The following is a 23224-nucleotide window of genomic DNA, read 5'->3' on the forward strand; positions in this document are numbered from 1 at the left end:
GTCCGTGTAGATAATAAAAAAAAATTAAGAAGTTGTAATAAATTAACATGGTCAATTTAATAAAATATCATTGGTTAATGTTGGGCTTTAGTAAACTTTTTACTGGATCTGAGTTATGTTTTCTTTGGGCTTTTAATGTAATCACTAACCAATAAAAGGCTGTAAGTTTCTTTTTCAAATATTTTAAAGAAATTTAGTCGTACAGTTATAGTAAATGTGGATAATGATGATATCCTTAGCTGTATATTTGCTGCGTTCAAAATTTCACAGTGTGTGATATTTTTCTATATATGTAAATCTCTAAAAAGGATAGAAATCTAGAAGTTGATCCCAAAAAAATAATTGTTTGACTGTTTTATTTGACAACCACAAAATAAATAACACAGTAGCCAATTATTAAAAATGAGTTTTAATCACTGTTTATAAATAATCTATTTCAATAATAAGGTTTTTTCAAAGTAATATTTACAGTAACGTATTAAATAAAATAAAATAGTCAAACTTTAGGCTTCATTCTTTGACAACAAAAATCACAGAATAATAATTTACTTAATTCAAAAATAATTAAATTTTATTTCCAGAAATATCAAATTAGTCAAAACTTTAAATTATAGAAATATTTTTTAACAAAATATAACAATGACTGTCAACATATTCCAGTGAAATAAAGAATAATTCAAAATTTTATAATGTCGTTTCATATCAATTACTGTGTAGCTTTTGTTGTAGGAAATACATAATACTAACTTAATAACTGAGTTAAAGAAAAATAAATCTAATTTTGTATAGATATATATATGACACATTTATAACTAACTGTATCTGTGAAAAAAATGGTAATTCAAAAAATAACTTAAAAGAAAAAACTTTCAAGAAATCTTATCACAAATTCCTGAAAAACAATACATGTATGCATGTTAATTAGTTAATTGGTCTTTAGCAAAATATATTTCCTTTTTAGCAATTATGTGTTTCCTTTTTAGCAAAATATGTTTCCTGTTTTAAAAGAAACTCAGCAAAATGTTGAATAACTCTTACTATAAAACCAGTGTCTCTCTCCATCAGAAAAAAACTATCATTTTTTGTCTTAAATCAATACTACTGACCCTCTCTATCTCTCTCTCTCGTTTTCTTCCCGTTTCCAAAGCTTTCATCTTATCATGTCATCGGAAGAACAGAATCGCACAGCAACGGAAGACGAAGAACTCATCAAAGATTGCAAGTTTCTTCTAAAAAATGGAGCTTATAAAGAAGTTCGAGATGCCATTAAGAAGATACAGCCACTAAGAAGTGAACTGCCAGACGAGCTTGAGAGAGCGAGAGCAATTGCCGACGTTCTTTACGCCTCAGAGAACCCGCTTCCAGATGGGTCAAAAGATTTATACGGCATGGTTAGAATGACACAACCCGGACCGCTTTTGGTAAAACACTTTGAGAATCTAATGCATCTCCTGAGCTCCACACATAACCGGTTGCCGTTTTGCCACCAAGCTAGTTTTGAAGCCTCGTCCGCTTGGTCGGAGCTGTGTAGTCAAACCACTAAGGACGGGGAAAACATTAATCAAACCCAAGAAAGTGTCCTTGGAGACGTCGATGTAGGCGGCATCCAAATCGGTGATGGGGACAACCTTGACCAACTGCAAGGATATGTCCTTGGAGACGTCGATGTAGGCGGTAGCCAAAACGGTGGTGGCCAAGAAAATGTCCTTGGAGACATGGATGTAGGCGGCAGCCTAATCGGTGATGGCCAAGGAAATGTCCTTGGAGACATGGATGTAGGCGGCAGCCTAATCGGTGATGGGGAAAACGTTGATCAACCCCAAGGAAATGTCCTTGGAGACATGGATGTAGGCGGCAGCCAAATTGCTGATGGCCAAGGAAATGTCCTTGGAGACATCAATGTAGGTGGCAGCCAAATCGGTAATGGATCTGTCGGTGACATAACCGATGGTGGTGGTCTATGCGGAGAGCATAACAAAGATGGAGTGAACAAAAGAAAACCAGAGACGGATAGTCTCATTTGTTCTGATTTGCCTGCACCAGATAACTTGGAAGGGTTTGAGGCAATGAATGTGGATCCCTTGCCGCTGCCGGAGAAACCAAAGGCTCCGCACGATCAAGCTCCATCAGAAGATGGTTCGTTTGTTTCCAAGATACTTAATGTTGGAGACATCGATGTAGGCGGCAGCCAAAGCGGGGATGGATATGTCGGTGACACAACTGATGCTAGTGGTCTATGCGGAGAGCGTAACAAAGATGGAGTGAACAAAAGGAAACGAGAGACGGATAGTCTCATTTTTTCTGATTTGCCTGTACTAGAGAACTTGGGATGGTCTGAGGCAATGAATGTGGATCCCTTGCCGCCGCTGGAGAAACCACAGGCTCCGCACGACCAAGCTCCATCAGAAGATGCTTCTTCTATCCCCAAGAAACCATACATTGGTCCTGCAACTGTCAATGATGTTATAACAATATCTGATAAGGAGGAGGAGGACAAGCACGGCGGAATGGATATATCACTGGCTTTAACAGCGAGAGTGTCCATGGAGAATGGAATTAAAGTGAAAAAGATTCCATTGAATAAGAAATCAACATAAGTACAAGATGCTATTCCTACTTGCTCAAGAAGAAGACTATGCTCAAGCTATTCAGTTTCGTGTTTCATTAGATTATTATCCTAAATTTTTCTTTTCTTTTTTAATGATAAAAACTGAGTTTGTAATTTTATTTTTGATTAATGTTGTTCATCTTCTGTTTTTAATCAGCCATTTTAGTATTACATGTTCTCAGCCACAAAGTCAATAAAAAGAACCGGAGCGTATCAGCGTAATATGATTAGGGTTTTGCAGATTCACTTACACAAAAGGAATATAAAATGTGTTAATTTTGGGCCTCTGCCAAGAATCCTCAGGGCCAAATCCAGAATTAATTAAGCGTGAAATTATTACAGTTGGGTTTAACTGGCCCATCTTTATTACATGCAAAATGGAAATCGAGAGATGGTTAGGGTTTGCATATAAAACGCAACAGCTTGGTACTCAATAAAGATTGAGCTGTATCTTTTAACTTAGGTTCCCCAACGAATACGATCACGGATTAGAGCATAATGCAAACCTTAACTGATAATGGAACTGTATGAGAGAAGGTTCCCCAACGAGAATGTAACCTCACGGAGGGAACTCGACCGATATTTAAATCTCGATGTCAAGAATGTAATATAGAGTTATATGTTATTGGGAGATGGTGAACCGGAGATGGACGGTTGAGATGATAAACCCAGAAATGGAAGTCATGAAGATATTATTCTAGAAGATATTAGATAAATGTTAATATTGGTTTAGGAAGTTTAGTATATTTACAAATGTATAAATATATATAGTTTACATTTATCCTTATCTTAGTTTAGGAAACTCATCTCTATATAAGAGAATGTATCTTGTGCAATTATAATCATGAGAGTCTAATATTAATTCTTTCTAAACACCTTTGTGTTCTTGCTCTCATCAAATTTATCATGGTATCAGAGCAGTCGATTCTGTGGATCTCTATTCTTATTGGTTAGAGTTTTTTTTGTTTGCTTCTGCTTCTATGATGTCTATTTGTTTTCTGTCGTTTCTCTCTAATTTCTTTGATCTTTCGTGGCTTGCTTTTTATCAAGTTTCTTCTGATTTTTTTTTTTTTTTTTTTTTTAAAAAAAAAAAAAAAAAAAATTCTGGAATTTGGTCTAGACACCCACGTGAGTGTGTTGTTTTTTTTTATGCGCGGCCATGATTTGGTTCACGTACGGTGATGTTCGGCCTGTTGGCCAAGTGAAAAGAAAAAAAAAAAAAGAATGAAATTTTGTCTCTTGTATAAGAGATTTGTGGATAATAGCACGTGTTTGTGCTACTTTACTTATCGTCATGTGGTTTATTTGTTTTACTCACGACGATGACTTCGACGGATACGATGCTGATCCGGCGATGATGACTTTGAATTCGACCATGCCTACACAAGTTTCTTCATGAACAAGAAGTTCGAAGAACGATCCAAATTTGTGATTTTAAATCCATGGAGATTGACTCTATGGCTGAGTATAAATGCCACGAAGATGACCCTACGACCAGGTATAAACGTCGATGATGACCCGACGGCCGGGTATAAAGCCGTTATTTTGAAGACTTGTCCAATCTCACCCGTGTTACTACGTATGAGCTTGGTATTGGGAGATGGTGAACCGGAGATCGACGGTTGAGATGATAAACCCAGAAATGGAAGTCATGAAGATATTATTCTAGAAGATATTAGATAAATGTTAATATTGGTTTAAGAAGTTTAGTGTATTCACAAATGTATAAATATATATAGTTTACATTTATCCTTATCTTAGTTTAGGAAACTCATCTCTATATAAGAGAATGTATCTTGTGCAATTATAATCATGAGAGTCTAATATTAATTCTTCCTAAACACCTTTGTGTTCTTGCTCTCATCAAATTTATCATATGTGGATGTTTTTCTTTTGTTTATTGCTTGGTTTGAATAATGAATCAATTTCAGTTTCACCATAATTTGTTATCTTGGTTAACCGAAAAAACTGATGTTGAATGTATATTTTTATTCCATTGATCAAAGAATTCATGTTTTCTCTTCAATTTGGTTATCCGTTCTTTGTAGTTCATGAACTTCATGATGGTCGAACATGTATACGGGCCCCACGAGCAACCAAATACAGTAACTATCCATTAAGCATACGTGAGATAGCTAGAATCTGAAAAAAAAACTGTATGATTATATATTCTTAGATTATACAAACAAGGTCTCAAACTGTCACATGATGAGTATGTACGGGACGGGCCAAACAATAACTCAAAAAGAAGAAGCAAACCAAGTAGCTCAAAACAACTTAAAGCGCGTTACAATAACTCATTTTGTAAACAGTTAATTAATTCCACATATCATGTCTCCTAAATAATGAAGATCTTACAAGTTATACAATCCAACATAAATAGAAAAAAAAAAAAAAAAAAAAAAAAAAAAAAAAAAAAAAAACAAGTTCAATTAACACTTCGATTGGAAAACATCATATCAAGAAGGACGATCTACCTAATTAAGTTTGTTGTTACTTGTTAGTAGACCTAGTATTATCAAATCTTGGAACCGCTCTTGTTCTCGAAGCATTAGGATTAGCTCTAACATGACCCACCATTGAGACCTGAAGTGCTTCTTCTTCATAAGCTCTCCTCTCCATCTCCTCTCATCGCTTTCCTCTTCCCTTTCACTAACATCGCCACAACCAATAACCCTAACAGAAACGCTCCAATTATTGACCCAATCACACTCCCCACCGCCACTTTCCACCGGCTCAATCTCCCTCCGCGGCTCCGCCCCCTTCATTCACGGCAGGAGACGACGGTGCCACGGCACCACCACCACTTTCGTGAACTCTAGTCACGAGCGCGTAGTGGCCTTGTCTTGTTCCCAAGCAAACGTAGGCTGAAACTTGCTCTCTAAACGTTATCTTACCGTAACTTGTGAAGCAAGCACACAATAGAGATGAGTTCTGTTTCGTGCTAGGTTTAGGGTCACCGCTTGCCTTGCTGCTCAAGAATTTGATCAAAATAGGGGTTTGCTCCGTTCCCATTACGTTTATCTCATAAGGGTTCATAATTGCTTCATGCCCTCTATTTTATTTTTCGTATAAACAGTGTTAGCAGAGTTTATGAATCTTAGAGAAAACTTGGGTGAGAAAATAAAACAATCTCTTGATTTCACTGCATGGCTGTTTCATTAAGTTGGTCTCTGCTGCAAAGTTCCATAATGTTGGCATTAGTTCTCATAAAGAAGTACACACGTGGGGATTTGGAAGGGGTGGCCGCCTTGGACATCCTGAATTTGATATTCACATGTATGTATTGTTGTTAATACTCTAATATGGTGACTTGATGAGCTTATTTGATTTCAACACGTGTGCAATTTGTGTCATCCTGCAGAATCACGTTGAAGTTGAGGTAGTCGATAAGGTGAAACCAAAGAGACCTCTACCACCACCGCCAAAGCCACAACCACCACCATCATCTCAAAGAGCAGTGCAACCTCCTACTGAGGATGTTCCTGCAACTTCCGCTTGACATATCATTTTCCCCATCAAAGGCTAACACTTGAAACTCCTCAATTTTGGTATCTTACATGTGAGGGAGTATTAATGTTTATTAGCATATAAAGTTATATAGTTAGTTAGTTGAGATTAAGCTTCCTTTTACTTAATCTTAGCTCTAGTATAAATACCCTTGTATAGTTATAACTCACTTTAATGAGAAATTTACTTTGTCATTTATGAAGTGTTAACATGGTATCAGACCAAAGTGTTTTTTTCTCATTTGTTTCTCGAAAAAACCGCCTAACAGAAAATTTTCTCGAGAAAGTTGAACTTCCGCTTCTTCAAAATTGTTTCAATTCGTCTCTGTCCCAGCTTCGCTTTTCAATTCTGCATCTAGCGATCTATCTTTCAGTATCTTCTGAGCACCTGTAACATCCGCGAACCAGAATTTGGGATTTTGGAAGGAGTGTCGATCGACACCCTAGTGGCATCGATCGACACCACTAATTTGTGGGTTCGACCGGTTTGATTTAATTGCCGAATTGGTTCGGTTTGGTTCAATTAAAATCCCTAAATCGAGTTATAAGTGTCTTAGGACGAATCTTAGGGTTTCAGAGTTTCATTTGTCGCCGTTGAGTGAAAAGAAAGAGAGAAAAGAGAGAAAAACGTTTTCTGAGATTTCTGGGCTTGTTCTTGGTGATTTTGGAGAGATCTGAGGCTGTAGGAGGGTTAGCTGTTGCTGGAATCGAAGGGGAAGCTTCTGGAGGTGTTGTTTTCCACGTTTCTCAATCCAAACTTCTTGTTCTTGAGGTGAGTGCTTGACCATGGTTGATCTAAGCATGAGATCTCTCTTGTTTGAGTGTTTTCCTTGTTGTTTTGTGTTGTTTTGTGCTTGGGTTCGTTGTTTGTGTGATTTCTAGTGAATTCTGAGATGGATAGACTTGATTGGAGTCGATTTTGGGTTGATTGGAGTCGGAGTTCGTCGCTGGGATTCGCGCAGATCGTGTCTGCAGAGGAGGCATCGATCGACACTCAGGAGCATCGGTCGACACCAATTTGATGGGCATCGGTCGACACTGTTTGGCATCGGTCGACACCTTGTTGTAGCATCGATCGACACCGTTTGGCATCGGTCGACACTAGTCTTATCCGAGACTTGTTTTTCTGGTTTGATGTATTGTTGTGTGTTGTTTGTTTTGCTTGAACTTGAGGGTCTCATCTGCTTGTGTGTATAACCCAGTAGATGGGAGGATGGCCTCACTAAGTATTTATGATAATACTTACGCATCTCAATTGTTGTTTGTGGTGTGCAGGTAAAGGAAAAGTGTGATCGTGGAATCAAGGGCTATGAGGAGGAGGATGTACTAGAGACTTGATTGATTGTGGTCTAGCTGTTGTTAGGTTGCTAGATTAAGTCAAAGGAACATTGTAGGATGTTAGTTGTTGGTTATCTCTTTATTTGATTGATGTTATTGGTTATTGGATTTGAATGTTGGAATTCTTTTGGTTTAATGGAATTTGTTATTGATTATCCGCGGTTATTGATTGATGTTAGGATGTTAGTGGGTATGGACCACTAGTAAATTAAGGTATTAAAAAAAAAAAACGGGAAGGGTTGTTTCAATTTGGTATCAGAGCCCTTACGGTTCTAGGTCTAGGGTTCATTGTGCTTTTGCTGTTGATGTTTAGGATTACATGCTATAATTGATTGTGTAATTGGCAATTGTGTGTGGCATGAAGTCCTAGAACATCCTCTTCGAGCCTGATTGGGATTCCACGGTGAGTTGTGTTTCTTGTGTATTAGAATTATTGTTTGCTTAGCCTTCTGTTCTTGGATGATACAGATGGTTAGGGGTGAGGATGCTGTTGGTCGCGGTCGTGGTCGTGGGCGTGGTCGTGGTCGTGGTCGGGGACGAGGTCAGGTTCCTGAGGCCAGTGTGAGTGTAGCCTAGAGCATGGCCAGTGAGGAGGTGGCGGAGTCACAGGTTCATCCTAGTGTGTCTGGAGACCAGGCTGGTTTGGGTGACGACAGGGCGGATGGGCCCGGTGTCGGTCACGGTGTTGCCCCGGGTGTGGGGGTTGCAGCGGGAGGTGCTCTAGGCAGGGGGGATGTCTTGATGGACTTGCTAGCTCAGGTAGCTCAGGCTTTGCAGCGACTTCCAGCAGTCGTGCCGCCAGTGGTTGGTGGGCAGGATCCGGTAGTGCCGCCCGTGGGTGGTGGGCAGGGTCCAGCGGTGCAGCCTGTGGCGGGTTTGCAGGCAGGTGTGCAGCCGGGGGCCGAGGTAGTGGATGCTCAGTATGTTCGGATGATGGAGCAGCTGCGGCATGTGGGAGCAGGGTATTTCTCAGGAAGTACCGATCCGAGTGTAGCGGATGAGTGGAGAGAGCGGATGGAGGATATTTTCCTTTCGCTTAGGTGTCCCGACCGGTACAGGGTGGATCTGGCAGTGTTTTACTTGTCAGGAGATGCTCGTGTGTGGTGGAGGTCGGTGACAGCACGGAGGGTGCAGAGGGGTATGTCTTGGGGAGATTTTGTGGGGGAGTTTAACTCCAAGTATTTTCCTCAGGAGGCTCTTGATCGTATGGAGGCACGGTTCTTGGGTCTGACTCAGGGGAACCGTACAGTGCGGGAGCTGGATGCAGAGTTCAGTCGGCTTGTAGGGTATGCAGGCAGGGCATGGGAGCCAGAGGCGGCTCAGGTGCGGAGGTTTTTGTTGGCTCTGCGGGATGATTTGAGGACTCGGTGTAGAGTGAGGAGTTATGCTACGAGAGCGGAGTTGGTTGAGGTTGCAGCTGGGATAGAGGATGACTTGAGGTCACAGGTGGTTGTGGTCGGTTCTTCAGTGCAGCCACAGCAGTCTCAGCCGTCTTCTGTTCCTAGCAAGGGCGGCAAGCCTGCGCAAGGGCAGAAGCGGAAGTTTGATGCTATGCAGAGGTCGAGGCACGGGGGTGTGAGATGCTTTGGGTGTGGTAGTAGGGACCACAAGGTGACTAGCTGTCCACAGAGAGGTGAGCAGCGGGCAGTGACAGAGCAGCAGGCAGTGACGGAGCCGCGGACCGATACTCGAGTGTGTTACTACTGCAGAGAGACGGGGCATATCAAGCCTCGTTGTCCCAAGTTGCAGCAGAGGGCAGTAGCAGTGTTGCAGGCTGGAGCTCAGCCAGGGGTGCAGCAGGGTGTGCAGCACGGTGTGCAGCCGGTGGGTTGGATTGAGCCGACGACTCAGGTGTACTCGACCCAGGAGCCCGGTGGCACTAGTGCAGGAGCGATCACAGGTATAACTTCTGAGATTCGAACTTAGTCAATTCAATAGTTCAGATTATATTTGTTTTTGCTTGTGGTCAAGTGTTAGGTTCTCAACACATGAGATTTGTGTAGGGACCTTGTTGGTGGGCGGGTTTAAGTCCCATGTTATGTTTGATTCTGGAGCTTCTCATAGCTTCATTACTCCGGAGTGTGCCGTGAGTGCGGGGATCAGAGGGGATTCTGGAGAGCGTTCAGGAGTTGTCAGAGTTGCTGGAGGCAAGTTTCTGAGGGTTATTGGACGAGCTGGAGGAGTTGATATTCAGATCGCAGGAGAGTCGTGGCCAGCGGATTTGCTTATCAGTCCAGTGGAGTTGTATGACGTCATTCTTGGTATGGATTGGTTGCATCGGTATAAGGTGCATTTGGATTGCTATCGGGGTAGAGTGGAGTTTGAGCGTCCAGGAGGGAAGTTGGTTTTTCAGGGTATTAGACCGACTTCGGGGAGTCTCGTGATCTCAGCCGTTCAGGCAGGGAAGATGATCGAGAAGGGCCGTGAGGCCTATCTGGTTACTATATCTATGCCAGAGTCAGTGGGGAAGTCTACGGTTAGCGGTATTCCGGTTGTGGAGGACTTTGAGGATGTGTTCCAGTCATTGCAGGGATTACCACCATCTCGGTCGCATCCTTTTACTATTGAGCTGGAACCGGGGACGATGCCGTTATCCAAGGCTCCTTACAGGATGGCTCCAGAAGAGATGGCAGAGCTGAAGAAGCAGCTGGAGGATTTGTTGGGCAAGGGTTTTATCCGTCCTAGTTGTTCACCGTGGGGAGCTCCGGTGTTGTTTGTTAAGAAGAAGGATGGGAGTTTTCGGTTGTGTATTGACTACCGGGGTTTGAACCGAGTTACTGTGGAGAACAAGTACCCTCTCCCGAGGATTGATGAGTTGTTGGATCAGTTGAGGGGTGCTACTTGGTTCTCCAAGATCGACTTGGCTTCAGGTTATCATCAGATCCCTATTCATAAGGCAGATGTGAGGAAGACAACCTTCAGGACGAGATATGGGCACTATGAGTTTGTGGTGATGCCGTTTGGGTTGACAAACGCGCCAGCTGCATTTATGAGATTGATGAACAGCGTGTTCCAGGAGTTTCTGGACGTGTCAGTCATCATTTTCATCGACGACATCCTGGTATATTCTAAGAGTCCTGAGGAGCATGCAGTACATCTGAGAGCAGTGTTGGAGAAGCTGCGGGAGCAGAAGTTGTTTGCTAAGCTGAGTAAGTGCAGTTTCTGGCAGCGTGAGATGGGGTTCTTGGGTCATATTGTTTCAGCTGAGGGAGTTTCAGTGGATCCAGAGAAGATTCAGTCCATCAGGGAGTGGCCGAGGCCGCAGAGTGCCACTGAGATTCGGAGTTTCCTGGGGTTAGCAGGTTACTACAGGAGGTTTGTTCGGGGTTTTGCGAGTATGGCTCAGCCGATGACTAAGCTTACAGGGAAGGATGTCCCGTTTGTGTGGTCACCAGAGTGTGAGGCAAGTTTTGCAAGTCTCAAGCAGATGTTGACTACCACGCCGGTGTTAGCATTGCCTGAGCAGGACGAGCCTTATGTTGTGTATACATATGCTTCTAGAGTGGGGTTGGGTTGTGTACTTATGCAGCAGGGGAAGGTTATAGCTTATGCTTCGCGGCAGTTGCGGAACCATGAAGCTAATTACCCTACTCATGATTTGGAGATGGCAGCAGTGATCTTTGCTCTTAAGATTTGGAGATCCTATCTGTATGGTGGGAAGGTACAGGTATTTACAGATCACAAGATTCTGAAGTATATTTTTTACTCAGCCTGAGCTGAATTTGAGGCAGAGGCGTTGGATGGAGTTAGTAGCAGATTATGATTTGGACATAGCTTACCATCCTGGTAAAGCCAATCTGGTTGCAGATGCCTTGAGTCGGAAGCGGGTGGCTTCGGCTCAGGAGCAGGATATGGAGGTGCTGGTAGGTGAGATCAGTGCATTGAGTTTGTGTGCTATCTCACAAGAACCTTTGGGTTTGGAGGCAGTTGATAGAGCAGATTTGTTGAGCAGAGTGAGGTTAGCTCAGGAGAGTGATGAGGGGCTGGTGAATGCCTCAAAGGCTGCGGGTGCAGAGTATCAGGTTTCTGCTAATGGTACTATCCTTGTGCATGGTCGGATCTGTGTGCCCAAGGGTGAGGATTTGAGGCAGGAGATACTGAGAGAGGCTCATTCGAGCAAGTTCTCTATTCATCCAGGGGCGACCAAGATGTACCGTGATCTCAAGCGGTATTATCACTGGGTCGGGATGAAGAAGGACGTAGCTGACTGGGTGGCGAAGTGTGATACTTGCCAGCTGGTGAAGGCGGAGCATCAGGTTCCTGGTGGTTTGTTACAGAGTTTACCCATTCCAGAGTGGAAGTGGGATTTGATCACGATGGACTTCGTGGTAGGTTTACCTGTGTCGAGGACGTTTGATGCTATTTGGGTCATTGTAGACCGTTTGACTAAGTCTGCACATTTTCTGGCCATCAAGAAAACTGATGGAGCAGCGGTTTTGGCCAAGAAGTATGTGAGGGAGATAGTCAGATTGCATGGTGTGCCTGTTAGTATTGTGTCTGATAGAGATCCCAAGTTCACTTCGGTGTTCTGGAGGGCGTTTCAGGCAGAGTTGGGCACGAAGGTGCATATGAGTACAGCCTACCATCCTCAGACGGACGGTCAGTCAGAGAGGACGATCCAGATTTTGGAGGATTTATTGAGGATGTGTGTGCTGGATTGGGGTGGTCATTGGGCAGATCACTTGAGTTTGGTGGAGTTTGCTTATAACAACAGCTACCAGGCTAGTATTGGGATGGCTCCTTATGAGGCCCTGTATGGGAGGCCGTGTCGTACACCTTTATGTTGGACTCAGGTGGGGGAGAGGAGCATATTTGGTGCAGATTTCGTTCAGGAGACCTCGGAGAAGATTCGGGTTTTGAGGCTGAACATGAAGGAGGCTCAGGATCGGCAGAAGAGCTATGCTGATAAGAGGAGGAAGGATCTTGAGTTTCAGGTTGGTGATAGAGTGTACCTCAAGATGGCCATGTTGCGGGGTCCGAACAGGTCTTTGACAGAGACTAAGTTGAGTCCGAGGTACATGGGTCCGTTCAGAGTGGTTGAGCGGGTGGGACCAGTGGCATATAGGCTGGAGTTGCCTGAGGTTATGCGCGCGTTCCACAAGGTATTTCATGTGTCGATGCTGAGGAAGTGTCTTCACGAGGGTGATCAGTTGTTGGCTAAGATTCCTGAGGATCTTCAGCCTAACATGACTTTGGAGGCGAGACCAGTGAGGGTGCTCGTGAGGAGAGTCAAGGAACTTCGGAAGAAGAAGATTCCTTTGATGAGAGTCCTGTGGGACTGTGACGGAGTAGAGGAGCAGACTTGGGAGCCCGAGGCGAGGATGAAGGCAAGGTTTAAGAAGTGGTTTGAGAAGCAGACCGCTTGAGCTTGTCTAGCCGGGTCCGAGTTGTAGTCCGTGGCTGGAGCGGGTACGGAGTATTCCAGCCCATCTCTCTTGATTTTTGGTCGCTTAGGGGTGGTTGGTTGTGCGACTAAGTATCGAGATGAGGTGGTGCTCGGGATGCGGGTTGTTGGCTCCGGTTGTTGTATTTTTGGTTTTTCTGATGTAATTTCGTTGAGATTGTAACGATTATGACATTTTGAGATTAATAAGATGAGTATTTTTCTTTATGTTTGACTGTTGTTGTCATGGGAAAAGAGAAATAGCTCGGGTTTCTATTTTTGGAAAGTTTCCATAAATAGAAAGTTTCCACAAAAGGAAGGTTTCCATAAATAGGAAGTTTCTAAAATGGGAATGTTTTGTGGAAAAGTGAGGTAGATCTAGCCGGGAGATACTCGTTGGCATCAGTGTTTGTTTTTGCTCTAGGCCGTGTGGGCCCAACTCACGTGATACCGATAGCTCGATGGACTTTGTGGCCAGAGAGTGGGAGTGGTATGTTGCTTCGGATGACGATCCGAGAGCGCGCTTGAGGGTGACGACCCAAGAGCGGGATATGTGAGGCTCCCTGGATACCGTAGCTGTGAGCCGAGGCTCGGCAGTGAGCCGGTATGTCTCGAGGGTTGCGACCCGAGAGCGGGGGGAGTGTGTGTGTGTGACTTCCTGGATGCCGTAGCTTAAGGCGGTTGGCCTGATAGCGAGCCGGCATGATTCGTTGGTTGCGACCACGGACGGGGGAAGCACTGAGTTGTGAGCAGATAGTGTTATGATGCGAGTATATTGGCTAGAGGGAGACCTCGAGGGTCAGTCGGAGGTGTGCGGGCTGTTGCGACAGTGGCACGGGAAACCTTGACTGATGGTGTTTAGTCCGGTCTGGGGACGTGCGGGCCGTGATGACGGTGGCACGGAGGTCCTTGGCAGATGGACGGTATTGCGGGATTCGGGGACGAATCCGTATTGGTGGGGGAGAATTGTAACATCCGCGAACCAGAATTTGGGATTTTGGAAGGAGTGTCGATCGACACCCTAGTGGCATCGATCGACACCACTAATTTCTGGGTTCGACCGGTTTGATTTAATTGCCGAATTGGTTCGGTTTGGTTCAATTAAAATCCCTAAATCGAGTTATAAGTGTCTTAGGACGAATCTTAGGGTTTCAGAGTTTCATTTGTCGCCGTTGAGTGAAAAGAAAGAGAGAAAAGAGAGAAAAACGTTTTCTGAGATTTCTGGGCTTGTTCTTGGTGATTTTGGAGAGATCTGAGGCTGTAGGAGGGTTAGCTGTTGCTGGAATCGAAGGGGAAGCTTCTGGAGGTGTTGTTTTCCACGTTTCTCAATCCAAACTTCTTGTTCTTGAGGTGAGTGCTTGACCATGGTTGATCTAAGCATGAGATCTCTCTTGTTTGAGTGTTTTCCTTGTTGTTTTGTGTTGTTTTGTGCTTGGGTTCGTTGTTTGTGTGATTTCTAGTGAATTCCGAGATGGATAGACTTGATTGGAGTCGATTTTGGGTTGATTGGAGTCGGAGTTCGTCGCTGGGATTTGCGCAGATCGTGTCTGCAGAGGAGGCATCGATCGACACTCAGGAGCATCGGTCGACACCAATTTGATGGGCATCGGTCGACACTGTTTGGCATCGGTCGACACCTTGTTGTAGCATCGATCGACACCGTTTGGCATCGGTCGACACTAGTCTTATCCGAGACTTGTTTTTCTGGTTTGATGTATTGTTGTGTGTTGTTTGTTTTGCTTGAACTTGAGGGTCTCATCTGCTTGTGTGTATAACCCAGTAGATGGGAGGATGGCCTCACTAAGTATTTATGATAATACTTACGCATCTCAATTGTTGTTTGTGGTGTGCAGGTAAAGGAAAAGTGTGATCGTGGAATCAAGGGCTATGAGGAGGAGGATGTTCTAGAGACTTGATTGATTGTGGTCTAGCTGTTGTTAGGTTGCTAGATTAAGTCAAAGGAACATTGTAGGATGTTAGTTGTTGGTTATCTCTTTATTTGATTGATGTTATTGGTTATTGGATTTGAATGTTGGAATTCTTTTGGTTTAATGGAATTTGTTATTGATTATCCGCGGTTATTGATTGATGTTAGGATGTTAGTGGGTATGGGACCACTAGTAAATTAAGGTATTAAAAAAAAAAAAACGGGAAGAGTTGTTTCAGCACCAATTCGAATCAATAAGTGCCTCACTGCGCTGTTTCGTCGCTCTCTTCTTTGCGGAGTTGTTGTTTGCCCGTGTTGAGCTGATCACTTTGACACCGAAGATGAGATGCAATATATATGGATAAGATTCCAAATACATATGCTAATTTCCTGCCTGATGTATACGAAATTGAAAAACTGCTAAGTGGATTTTCAAAGGTATTATTTGGATGTATATAAGTTTGTCATTATTATTCAAAAAGTTTGAAATGGAGTTGCATGTACATGTTGACGTTGATAGCCAAAAAAGAGCGCATGCGCGTTACAACTTAAAGCGCGTTACAATAACTCATTTTGTAAACAGTAATTAATTCCACATAAACATCTCCTCTACTGTTTCCTCCGTCTTCTCACAAATAGACAGGAATTAGAGACACTATTCTGGCTCGGAGAGAGCACCCAGCTTTGACCAACCTTCTGCAACAATGGTTTGCTTATGAGTAAACCTCTGTATCGTGTTTTCCCCTTATTTCATTAGGCTTTTTTATTTTATTTTTGGGTCTAATTAAAACCACTGCTACGCCAAGCTCTTGTAAAAGAAACTGTTCCTTTTTGGTAAATAATATTCACATTTTATCCAAAAAAAAAAAATTAATTCCACATATCATGTCTCCTAAATAATGAAGATCTTACAAGTTATACAATCCAACATAAATAGAAAAAAAAAAAAAAAAAAAAAAACAAGTTCAATTAACACTACAACTGGAAAACATCATATCAAGAAGGACGATCTACCTAATTAAGTTTGTTGTTACTTGTTAGTGTACCTAGTATTATCAAATCGTGGAACCGTTCTTGTTCTCGAAGCAATAGGATTAGCTCTAACATGACCCACCATTGAAACCTGAAGTGCTTCTTCTTCATAAGCTCTTCTCTCAATTTCCTCTCTCATCGCTTTCTTCTTCCCTTTCACTACCATCGCCACCACCAATAACCCTAACAAAAACGCTCCAATTATTGACCCAATCACACACCCAACCGCCACTTTCCACCGGCTCAATCTCCCTCCGCCACCTTCATTTACTGCCGGAGATGACGGTGGCGTTACCACTTCACCACCACCACTTTCGTAAGCTCTAACCACGAGCGCGTAGTGGCCTTGTGTTGTCCCCAAGCAAACGTAGGCTGAAACTTGCTCTCTAAACGTTATGTTACCGTTACTTGTGAAGCAAGCACACAATAGAGATGAGTTCTGTTTCGTGTTAGGTTTAGGGACACCGGTTGCCTTGCTGCTCAAGAATTTGATCAAAATAGGGTTTTGCTCCGTTCCCATTACGTTAATCTCATAAGGGTTCATAGCCACACCGTCCGGGTTAGAATTGTAAGCCAATAAACCGAGAACCGGAGACACGAGCTGGAAATTGTAGCCGGTTAAGTTATAACCGGTTAAGTAAAGATAAGAAGACCAGTTAAAACCCAAGTTCTGTCTTACCAGCATCACTCTCTCAACACATGGCTGTACCGTCAAGCCCGGACCTAAGTGAAACTCTCCGATTGTTGCACCGTGTCTTCTCAAACTGCCGCATCTAAACCTAGCCGTGGCGATATCAATGGAGGAGAAATTCGAAGGAAGATGAATTTTCTGAATCGTGCCAGTCTTGAAATGTATGTTGAAGTTTCTGATAGTGTAATCTCTGATCATAAGATCAAGGAGATGTGCCGATTCAATCGTCTGAGATTTGGATCTCTGTAAATGAAAAAGAAAGATGATCATGAAGATGAATGGTATAGAGCCCATGTGAGGAGGATCCAAAGATTCTATAAGATGAATTAAGTTGTTAAGGCTTTGAAGAGAGAAGTGATGAGGAAGGAGAGAAATAGATTGAGTATGTTTAACTTTGTTGGCATGTGTATGGGGGACATACATGATCAGTGTACAGTATATACAATGTATCTTTGTTAAACATAATAATCAATAAGCATGACTGATGTTTTATAATGCTTACTATACTATCCTACTTGTTTTCTAGCCTCGTGACATTACTTTACACTTTGTAGTCTTGTAAGATCATTGCCTCCATCTGATTTATTTATTTACTATTTTTGAAAGTTTTGATTATATTCTTTTACCATGTAATAATACATTAACAAGTGCTTTTCATGCCCCCACACTCTTATAGAAAAGTCTTTACTGTAATGGCCCTATGGAATATCATCCAGTAATGTTTTTACTAAAAATGTTATTTTTTCCATCAAAACCTAATTATAAGCAAACAACAAGAGGACACTTTTATATCCAGTTTCGACAATATGATAATGTTCTTTCTTTCAACATTTTAAACCGCAATGATGCAATAATTTATTCTATTAAAATCCGGATAGAATGATACAACCCGGTCTAGTAATGTAGATAAAAAAAAATGACAATAATTACATCCTAATTCAGTGAATCTTTTGGGAAAAAATGGTCAAGTAGTGGGGTTAGATCTCTATATGAACGCATGTGGAAGCTAGGTCTAATGGTGAGAAAAAGAAATGGGTGAATGATGATGAAGAGGGCATGGGAAGAGGACGATGATGGTCATCATTGCACCTTTTTCTTATTAAGAAGATAGAAATTGGAATATTTCAAAAGGAAACATATTGAATTCATCTTATTAATAGAAATCACAAAGTTCTAGAGAAAAAGCCTTGGACCATATTGACACTACAGTTTCACATGGATTAACAAATATAATTTTTCAATGCAAGATTATGGAACACACATATAATCAAAACTATAACAAACAAAAAAAAAAATGAAATAAAAGTAAAATGAAATAAAATAAAACAAGGTGGTGCTATTTTTCCTTGTTTTCTAATGAGAGCAAAGTTTCTCAAAGAAGTAACCATACGATGTTTTTCTTTGATTGCGCCTCACATTACTAACAAACACAGTATAAGTCAATGACAACTACAAGAAAAGATCTGAAGATTATACCAAAAAGCACACAAACAAAGTCTTTTGCTTTTCTTCTTCTTCTTTAATTTCTCCACCTTCTTCATCTGTTAGTATATCAATTTTACATACATTTCCCTGTCAACAAAAAAAAAAAAAAAAAAAAAACTTAATCTTGAACTTTCGATTGAATCAAGAATGGTTTGATCAGAAAATTAGAGTAAAGATGAGGATTAAACCTTGGCTCATAGGGTTAAGCTTTGCCACCTTCTGGTAATGTGATCAAACGAGAACCTGAATCATAGATCATCTCCGTTCCACAGCTAAACCAAAACAATCAAAACATTTTAAGATACGTTATAGTACTTTTTGTGATAGATTCGAGTCTAAAGCTGAGGCACTTACCCAGAGCACTTGACATTGTTGGTGTTACCATCGTTGGAGATGGAAAGTATTGTTCCAAAGAAGGATACATTCTCTGTTCCACAGTTTGGACAAGGGCCCTGTGAAAGATAGGTTCCAAGAAAATTATAAACGTTTCATAATAATCAAATCATATAAATTGGTTTTGCAGTTCAAGAACTGAATCTGAGATGATCATTGATGGTTTACCTTCAAGATCAAGAAGTCTTTGATGATCAGTTTGGTGAGTGATAGCGCCAGATATACAATTGCAGGCACCGCAGCAAACCATGTGAAAATGAAACTGAACGGTTCCGGAAGCTGCAAAAGAAGAATTTAAATAATGGTGCAAGAAAAATTGGAAATGTTACGCGTATTATATTCTCCAAACCATAAAAGAAGAATCTAAAGAAGTTTTACCTCGAGCAGGTATGTGATTTCAAAACCCGTAACATCATCAAGAAAGAAAAATCTGGAGAACAAGCAAAGGAAACAGCAATGTTAAAATAACTAACAAAAGCTGAGATCATGTGATTTGAAAGTTGAGAGAGGAACAGAATCGAATTGGTACTCACAGTCCGAGAGCAACAACAGTTGCTGGTACATTCAGTAAGAACATTTTGAAGTAATCAATGGCAAGATCACTGTAAACCTGCATAAATCAAGGAGGTCACAAGTCTATAAAATCTCTAGAGTATGTCCCAAACAATGAATCTAATGTTATGTACTGTAAATGTCTAAAGAACAAATGGGCTATCAGAACAATTATACTGTCCTAAAAGTGTTTACCTTTTTACTACGAAGACTGCATCTTGGACCCTCGCACACAATTTCACTTCCATCCATCTACAGAAACAATCATAATGCTCATCCAGTTTACACATGTAACAAGAAATAGTATTTGTTAAGTATAACGAGATTTGAAACCTTTAGTTTCATTTTGAGCTTATCGTATTCTTCATCACTCAAGATTGGATTTCCAGAGACATAAGCCATCGAAGCTTCAAGGAATCTTTGTTCATCAGAACCTGCAGTACAAAGATAAAACTCGATCAAGAATCAAGAATTTATGAGAATGGATTGTGAAAAAACTATGGATCATAGAGTTTCATTACTTAGCATGACAACACTGCTTCCTTCCCACATCAACTCTTCTTTAAGGTTATCAAACTCTTCATTAGACATAACCGCCTTGCCTTCGTAATAGAACGACTGCAAAAGATATAAGAAACAAAAAAAAAACAATACTAAGACTTTGAAAACTTCTCTATCATAATTTAGGTAACACAAAAATAAAAACTTTATTATTTGGTGTTGTTACTTGCATCGCTTGGAGAAACTCTTGTTCCAGTTCGCCGATGGTTCTCTTCTCATTCTTGTTGATGCTACAGTAAGGTAAAATCTTGCTATCAACTTCTTCCCCACCCACCTGACCTGAAGACAAGTCATCAATGATATAAGAACTAAGGAAACTCTCAAGGACCAATCTTTTAGTTGATTAGATCATAAAAAGACCAAAAATCTCAACTTTTTTTCACACCAATTATGTTCCCAAACAAGATCAGAACTCAGAGGAATCACAAAAATCTCAAAAGGTTCAATTTTTTTCTCCCAAACAAGACCAGAGGCATCACAAAAGTCTCAAATTAAAAGAGGAATCTTTGAGGTTTACAGTAAGTGAATCCAAATAAAAATCGAAAATTTAAAGTGACAATCGAACCTGATTGATCGGTGGAAGCTTGAAGGGGCAATAAGAGAAGTCTTCTTCTAAGAGAAAGCGATCGTGCATGGCTGAAGTGAGGAACAGAGTGTGTCCTCGAAGGAGAACAAGTGTTGATGGGTTTGCGAGAAATCGAAGAAAATCTAGGGGTTGATAGAGTAAAGGCCATCATCTTACTGCTCATTTTTTTTTTAATTCTTCTGGGAAAAAAAATTGATCTGAGTGAGATCGTTGTTGTTTCTGGGAAGAAGAAACCAAAAAAAAATGGTAAGAAGGTTGAGCTTTTGTGTGGTTGAGAATTGAGATGTGGATGTTTTGGAGTTTCAGGTTCCTTCTGGTTTTTTTTTTTTTTTTTCTTTTGGGTTTTGTTTCATTTCAACGTGTTTGGACTTTGGAGGGAGAATTAGAAAGGAGATAAGAGAAGCAGGATCGTGTGGTGACTAGGAGTTCCACGTCCGCAAATACACATCCAGATTTCTTTCCAGACTATACATATTTTTTATGGATAAATTTGCTCACTAACCAAAAAAAACTATAGAAAAATATAGCTAACTATTTAAAAAAAAATTAAGAAATTAGGATTAGGATAGAGAAAATTAGCAATTTAGTGTTGATAGATGGTGGTTGATGGTAGTGATGGTGGTGATGGTGACTGGTGGAGGTGGCTAGCGGAGAAGGTCGCCGGAGATGATGGCTGGAAGAAATGGCCGGAGGAGCTGGCCGTCGGTAGTGGTTGTGGTGGTGGTGGTCAAAGGATGGTGGTGGTGTTAGTGGTGCCTGGAGATAGAATGGTGGAGGGATAAAAAATGTTATTAATATATATAATATAGGGTATGTTACGAATGTCAACAAAAGAAGGAGAACACAAAAGTCACAAAAGGATGCGTACATGTGAAAAATATTACGTAACTTCTGTGGAGCTCATCGTCACTATGCAAGTACTGTAACTTCTCTTTTTACCTCTATAAATAGAACGATGAATCGTTCATTATAACACAAAAATACGAATACATTACAAACTTCAATTATAGAAGAAGTAAAATCTCTCTCTCTCGTCTCTTTTTTACTCAGTATCCCAATTCTTCGGCGCATCTAAATTTTTTTTCTATTTATTTATTATATTCATCATAAAATCAAACACTTTTATAACACATTATTTGGTTGGTTATAATTATATATTTATAATATGTATGTTATTATATTATATATGTTATTCTACCAGGCGTTACGTCGCCTCGTTAAATAAAAAAGAATTTAGTGGTTGTTCAAAACACCATTATTTATCTGTTACTATAGTGGGAGATATTCCACCCCTATAAGTAACTATTGTAATGGCTGCTTCACGCACCATAACAATGGACGGTTCAGCCGCCGATAATGTGAATGACTCCGTCACCATAATTTATTTACTGCTCTTATCTGGATGACTCTTTCACCATAATATTGCCGTTAAATTATATTTATATTATAGTTAATATATAAGGAGGCTCAGCCACATGTATATTAATATATATCTGAAATTGCTAAATTTTAACTGATTGATTATTCAATTTATGATTTATTTTATGCTTAATACTTTTGACCAACGGTCACAACGAAAATTTATCAAAAATCTTACACTTTTCAAACGGCTATGAACAGTAATTTTCAATCTATAAATACACTCATATTTTCATTATTTCATTCATCTAAAACCGCATCACTCCTCGTAAAATTTTCTGAAGAAAGTTGTTTAAGTTTTCATATTGGAAAATGATTAGCTTATTTTTAATTGTTTGTTTAATTGCAATTCTTACTTGTATTTATGGTCTCTTCGTTGGAGAATTTACTCACGAAGAGTTTACCATTAACATTGGTTTACTTTTCTATGCATTTGTGTTATTTGTAATCGCTTGCATTATTAATATAAATGGTGCATTCTAAAATAAATAAAATTATCTTGCTAATAATATTTATTCACTTTTGTGTTAAGATAACTAAAGGCAAACATTGAGAAGCTTAAGTTTCAAGCTCTCAAAATTACTGGAGCAAACTACATAGCATGGACGACAGATGTAAAACTCTATTTAGAGTCGCAAAAATTGTCGGAGACCATAAAATTGAAAAATATGTCGCCTTCCAAAGATAAGGCCAAGACAATAATATTCCTGAGAAAACAATTTGATGAAAATGTGACGCATGACTATGCACACATAAAAGACTCAGCAGAGCTGTGGCAAGCTTTAAAAGCACGGTTTGACAACCAGAGAGAAATAGCTCACCCCCATGCATTAGAAGACTGGAGAAACTTGAGATTCCAGGACTTTGAAAAAGTGGAGGATTATAATTCTGCTATGCTGAGGATTGTATCGCAATTAAAATATTGTGGTAAGCCTATTACCGAAGCTGAAATGCTCGAGAAAACTTACCTCACTTTTCATAAAGAACATCGAGTCCTCCATGAGATGTATAGAAATTGTGGATAAAAGAGATTTTCTGAGTTAATTGTGACTCTCATATTGTTGGAGAAGAATAATTAACTTCTCCTCAAAAACCACAACTCTCGTCCTACGGGAACAAAGGCATTTCCGGAAGTAAATGCAACGGATGTGAAAAATCTGGAGAGAGGAAGTCAAACCTATCAAGCTCGTGGTCGTCGATTGATCGCGGACGTGGAAGATTTTTTCACCCACAAAACAAGAGGTCTTATAAATGGGTTCGTTCTGAACAAGGTCCTAAGGGAAAAGAATCCCAAGAAAGTAACGCACAGAAGACTGAGAACATCTATTATAGATGTGGATCGAAAGGACATTGGGTCCATGTGTGTGAACCCCCGAACATCTTTGAAAATTGTTCAAAGAGTCCCAAAAGGGAAAAGGAAAGAAGTGAACCTCACAGAGCATTTTGAGGATACATCGTACCTCGATGCATCTGACTTCGTGAACGAGTTCGACGACACCGCTCATGCGGATAACTGAAATGCTTGTAGTGAGACTAGTAGTCTCCAACGCCATTATATAAGTATTATGTATTTCAGTTGTTTTAAAATAATGTTGTTTCTTAAAATAAGATGATGTATAATCATTATATGTTTCTCTATAAATAAAATATACTTATATTATTAATATAAATAAAATATACTTAGGATTCAAACAAAACAATTACAAGGAAAAATATCAAAGAAATTTGTATACCAGATAG

General features: G+C 40.6%; 4 protein-coding genes and 2 pseudogenes across 6 annotated transcripts; 3 read left to right on the forward strand and 3 right to left on the reverse strand.

The window, feature by feature from the left end:
* Positions 1-1107: 1107 nt before the first annotated feature.
* LOC147948653 (uncharacterized) lies at positions 1108-2651 on the forward strand. The gene has a single exon (XM_087477122.1). It carries the CDS (start codon positions 1161-1163, stop codon positions 2595-2597), a length of 1437 nt encoding a protein of 478 aa, XP_087333248.1. The 5' UTR covers positions 1108-1160; the 3' UTR covers positions 2598-2651.
* Positions 2652-5101: 2450 nt separating this feature from the next.
* LOC104748606 (uncharacterized) lies at positions 5102-5647 on the reverse strand (annotated as a pseudogene).
* A 2549-nt stretch (positions 5648-8196) lies between these two features.
* Positions 8197-14986, forward strand: LOC147948654 (uncharacterized). The gene is made up of 2 exons (XM_087468013.1): positions 8197-9355; positions 9459-14986. The coding sequence occupies exons 1-2, from the start codon at positions 8197-8199 to the stop codon at positions 11168-11170; spliced, it is 2871 nt and encodes a 956-aa protein (XP_087324139.1). The 3' UTR covers positions 11171-14986.
* Positions 14987-15593: 607 nt separating this feature from the next.
* Positions 15594-16887, reverse strand: LOC104718025 (uncharacterized). Of its 2 annotated transcripts, XM_087483310.1 has the most exons (2): positions 16477-16859; positions 15594-16398 (listed from the first exon to the last, which is right to left on the reverse strand). In XM_087483310.1, the coding sequence occupies exons 1-2, from the start codon at positions 16780-16782 to the stop codon at positions 15796-15798; spliced, it is 909 nt and encodes a 302-aa protein (XP_087339436.1). In that variant the 5' UTR covers positions 16783-16859; the 3' UTR covers positions 15594-15795. The 2 variants fall into 2 exon arrangements, with proteins under 2 accessions (XP_087339436.1, XP_087339447.1); XM_087483321.1 differs by having other exon boundaries at positions 15594-16887.
* Positions 16888-17704: 817 nt separating this feature from the next.
* LOC104718015 (PGR5-like protein 1B, chloroplastic) lies at positions 17705-20834 on the reverse strand. 2 transcript variants are annotated; one of them, XM_087483334.1, is made up of 11 exons: positions 20045-20834; positions 19650-19758; positions 19440-19536; positions 19252-19352; positions 19114-19170; positions 18900-18976; positions 18745-18796; positions 18535-18645; positions 18328-18425; positions 18162-18245; positions 17705-18060 (listed from the first exon to the last, which is right to left on the reverse strand). In XM_087483334.1, exons 3-10 carry the CDS (start codon positions 19507-19509, stop codon positions 18176-18178), a joined length of 636 nt encoding a protein of 211 aa, XP_087339460.1. In that variant the 5' UTR covers positions 19510-19536; positions 19650-19758; positions 20045-20834; the 3' UTR covers positions 17705-18060; positions 18162-18175. The 2 variants fall into 2 exon arrangements, with proteins under 2 accessions (XP_087339460.1, XP_010433977.2); XM_010435675.3 differs by having other exon boundaries at positions 19646-19758; positions 20045-20522.
* LOC147948655 (uncharacterized) lies at positions 20662-23001 on the forward strand (annotated as a pseudogene).
* The last annotated feature ends 223 nt before the right edge of the window (positions 23002-23224 follow it).

Source organism: Camelina sativa, chromosome 2 (genome assembly GCF_030686135.1).
Source record: "Camelina sativa cultivar CO46 ecotype springtype chromosome 2, ASM3068613v1".
NCBI classification, from domain to species: domain Eukaryota; kingdom Viridiplantae; phylum Streptophyta; class Magnoliopsida; order Brassicales; family Brassicaceae; genus Camelina; species Camelina sativa.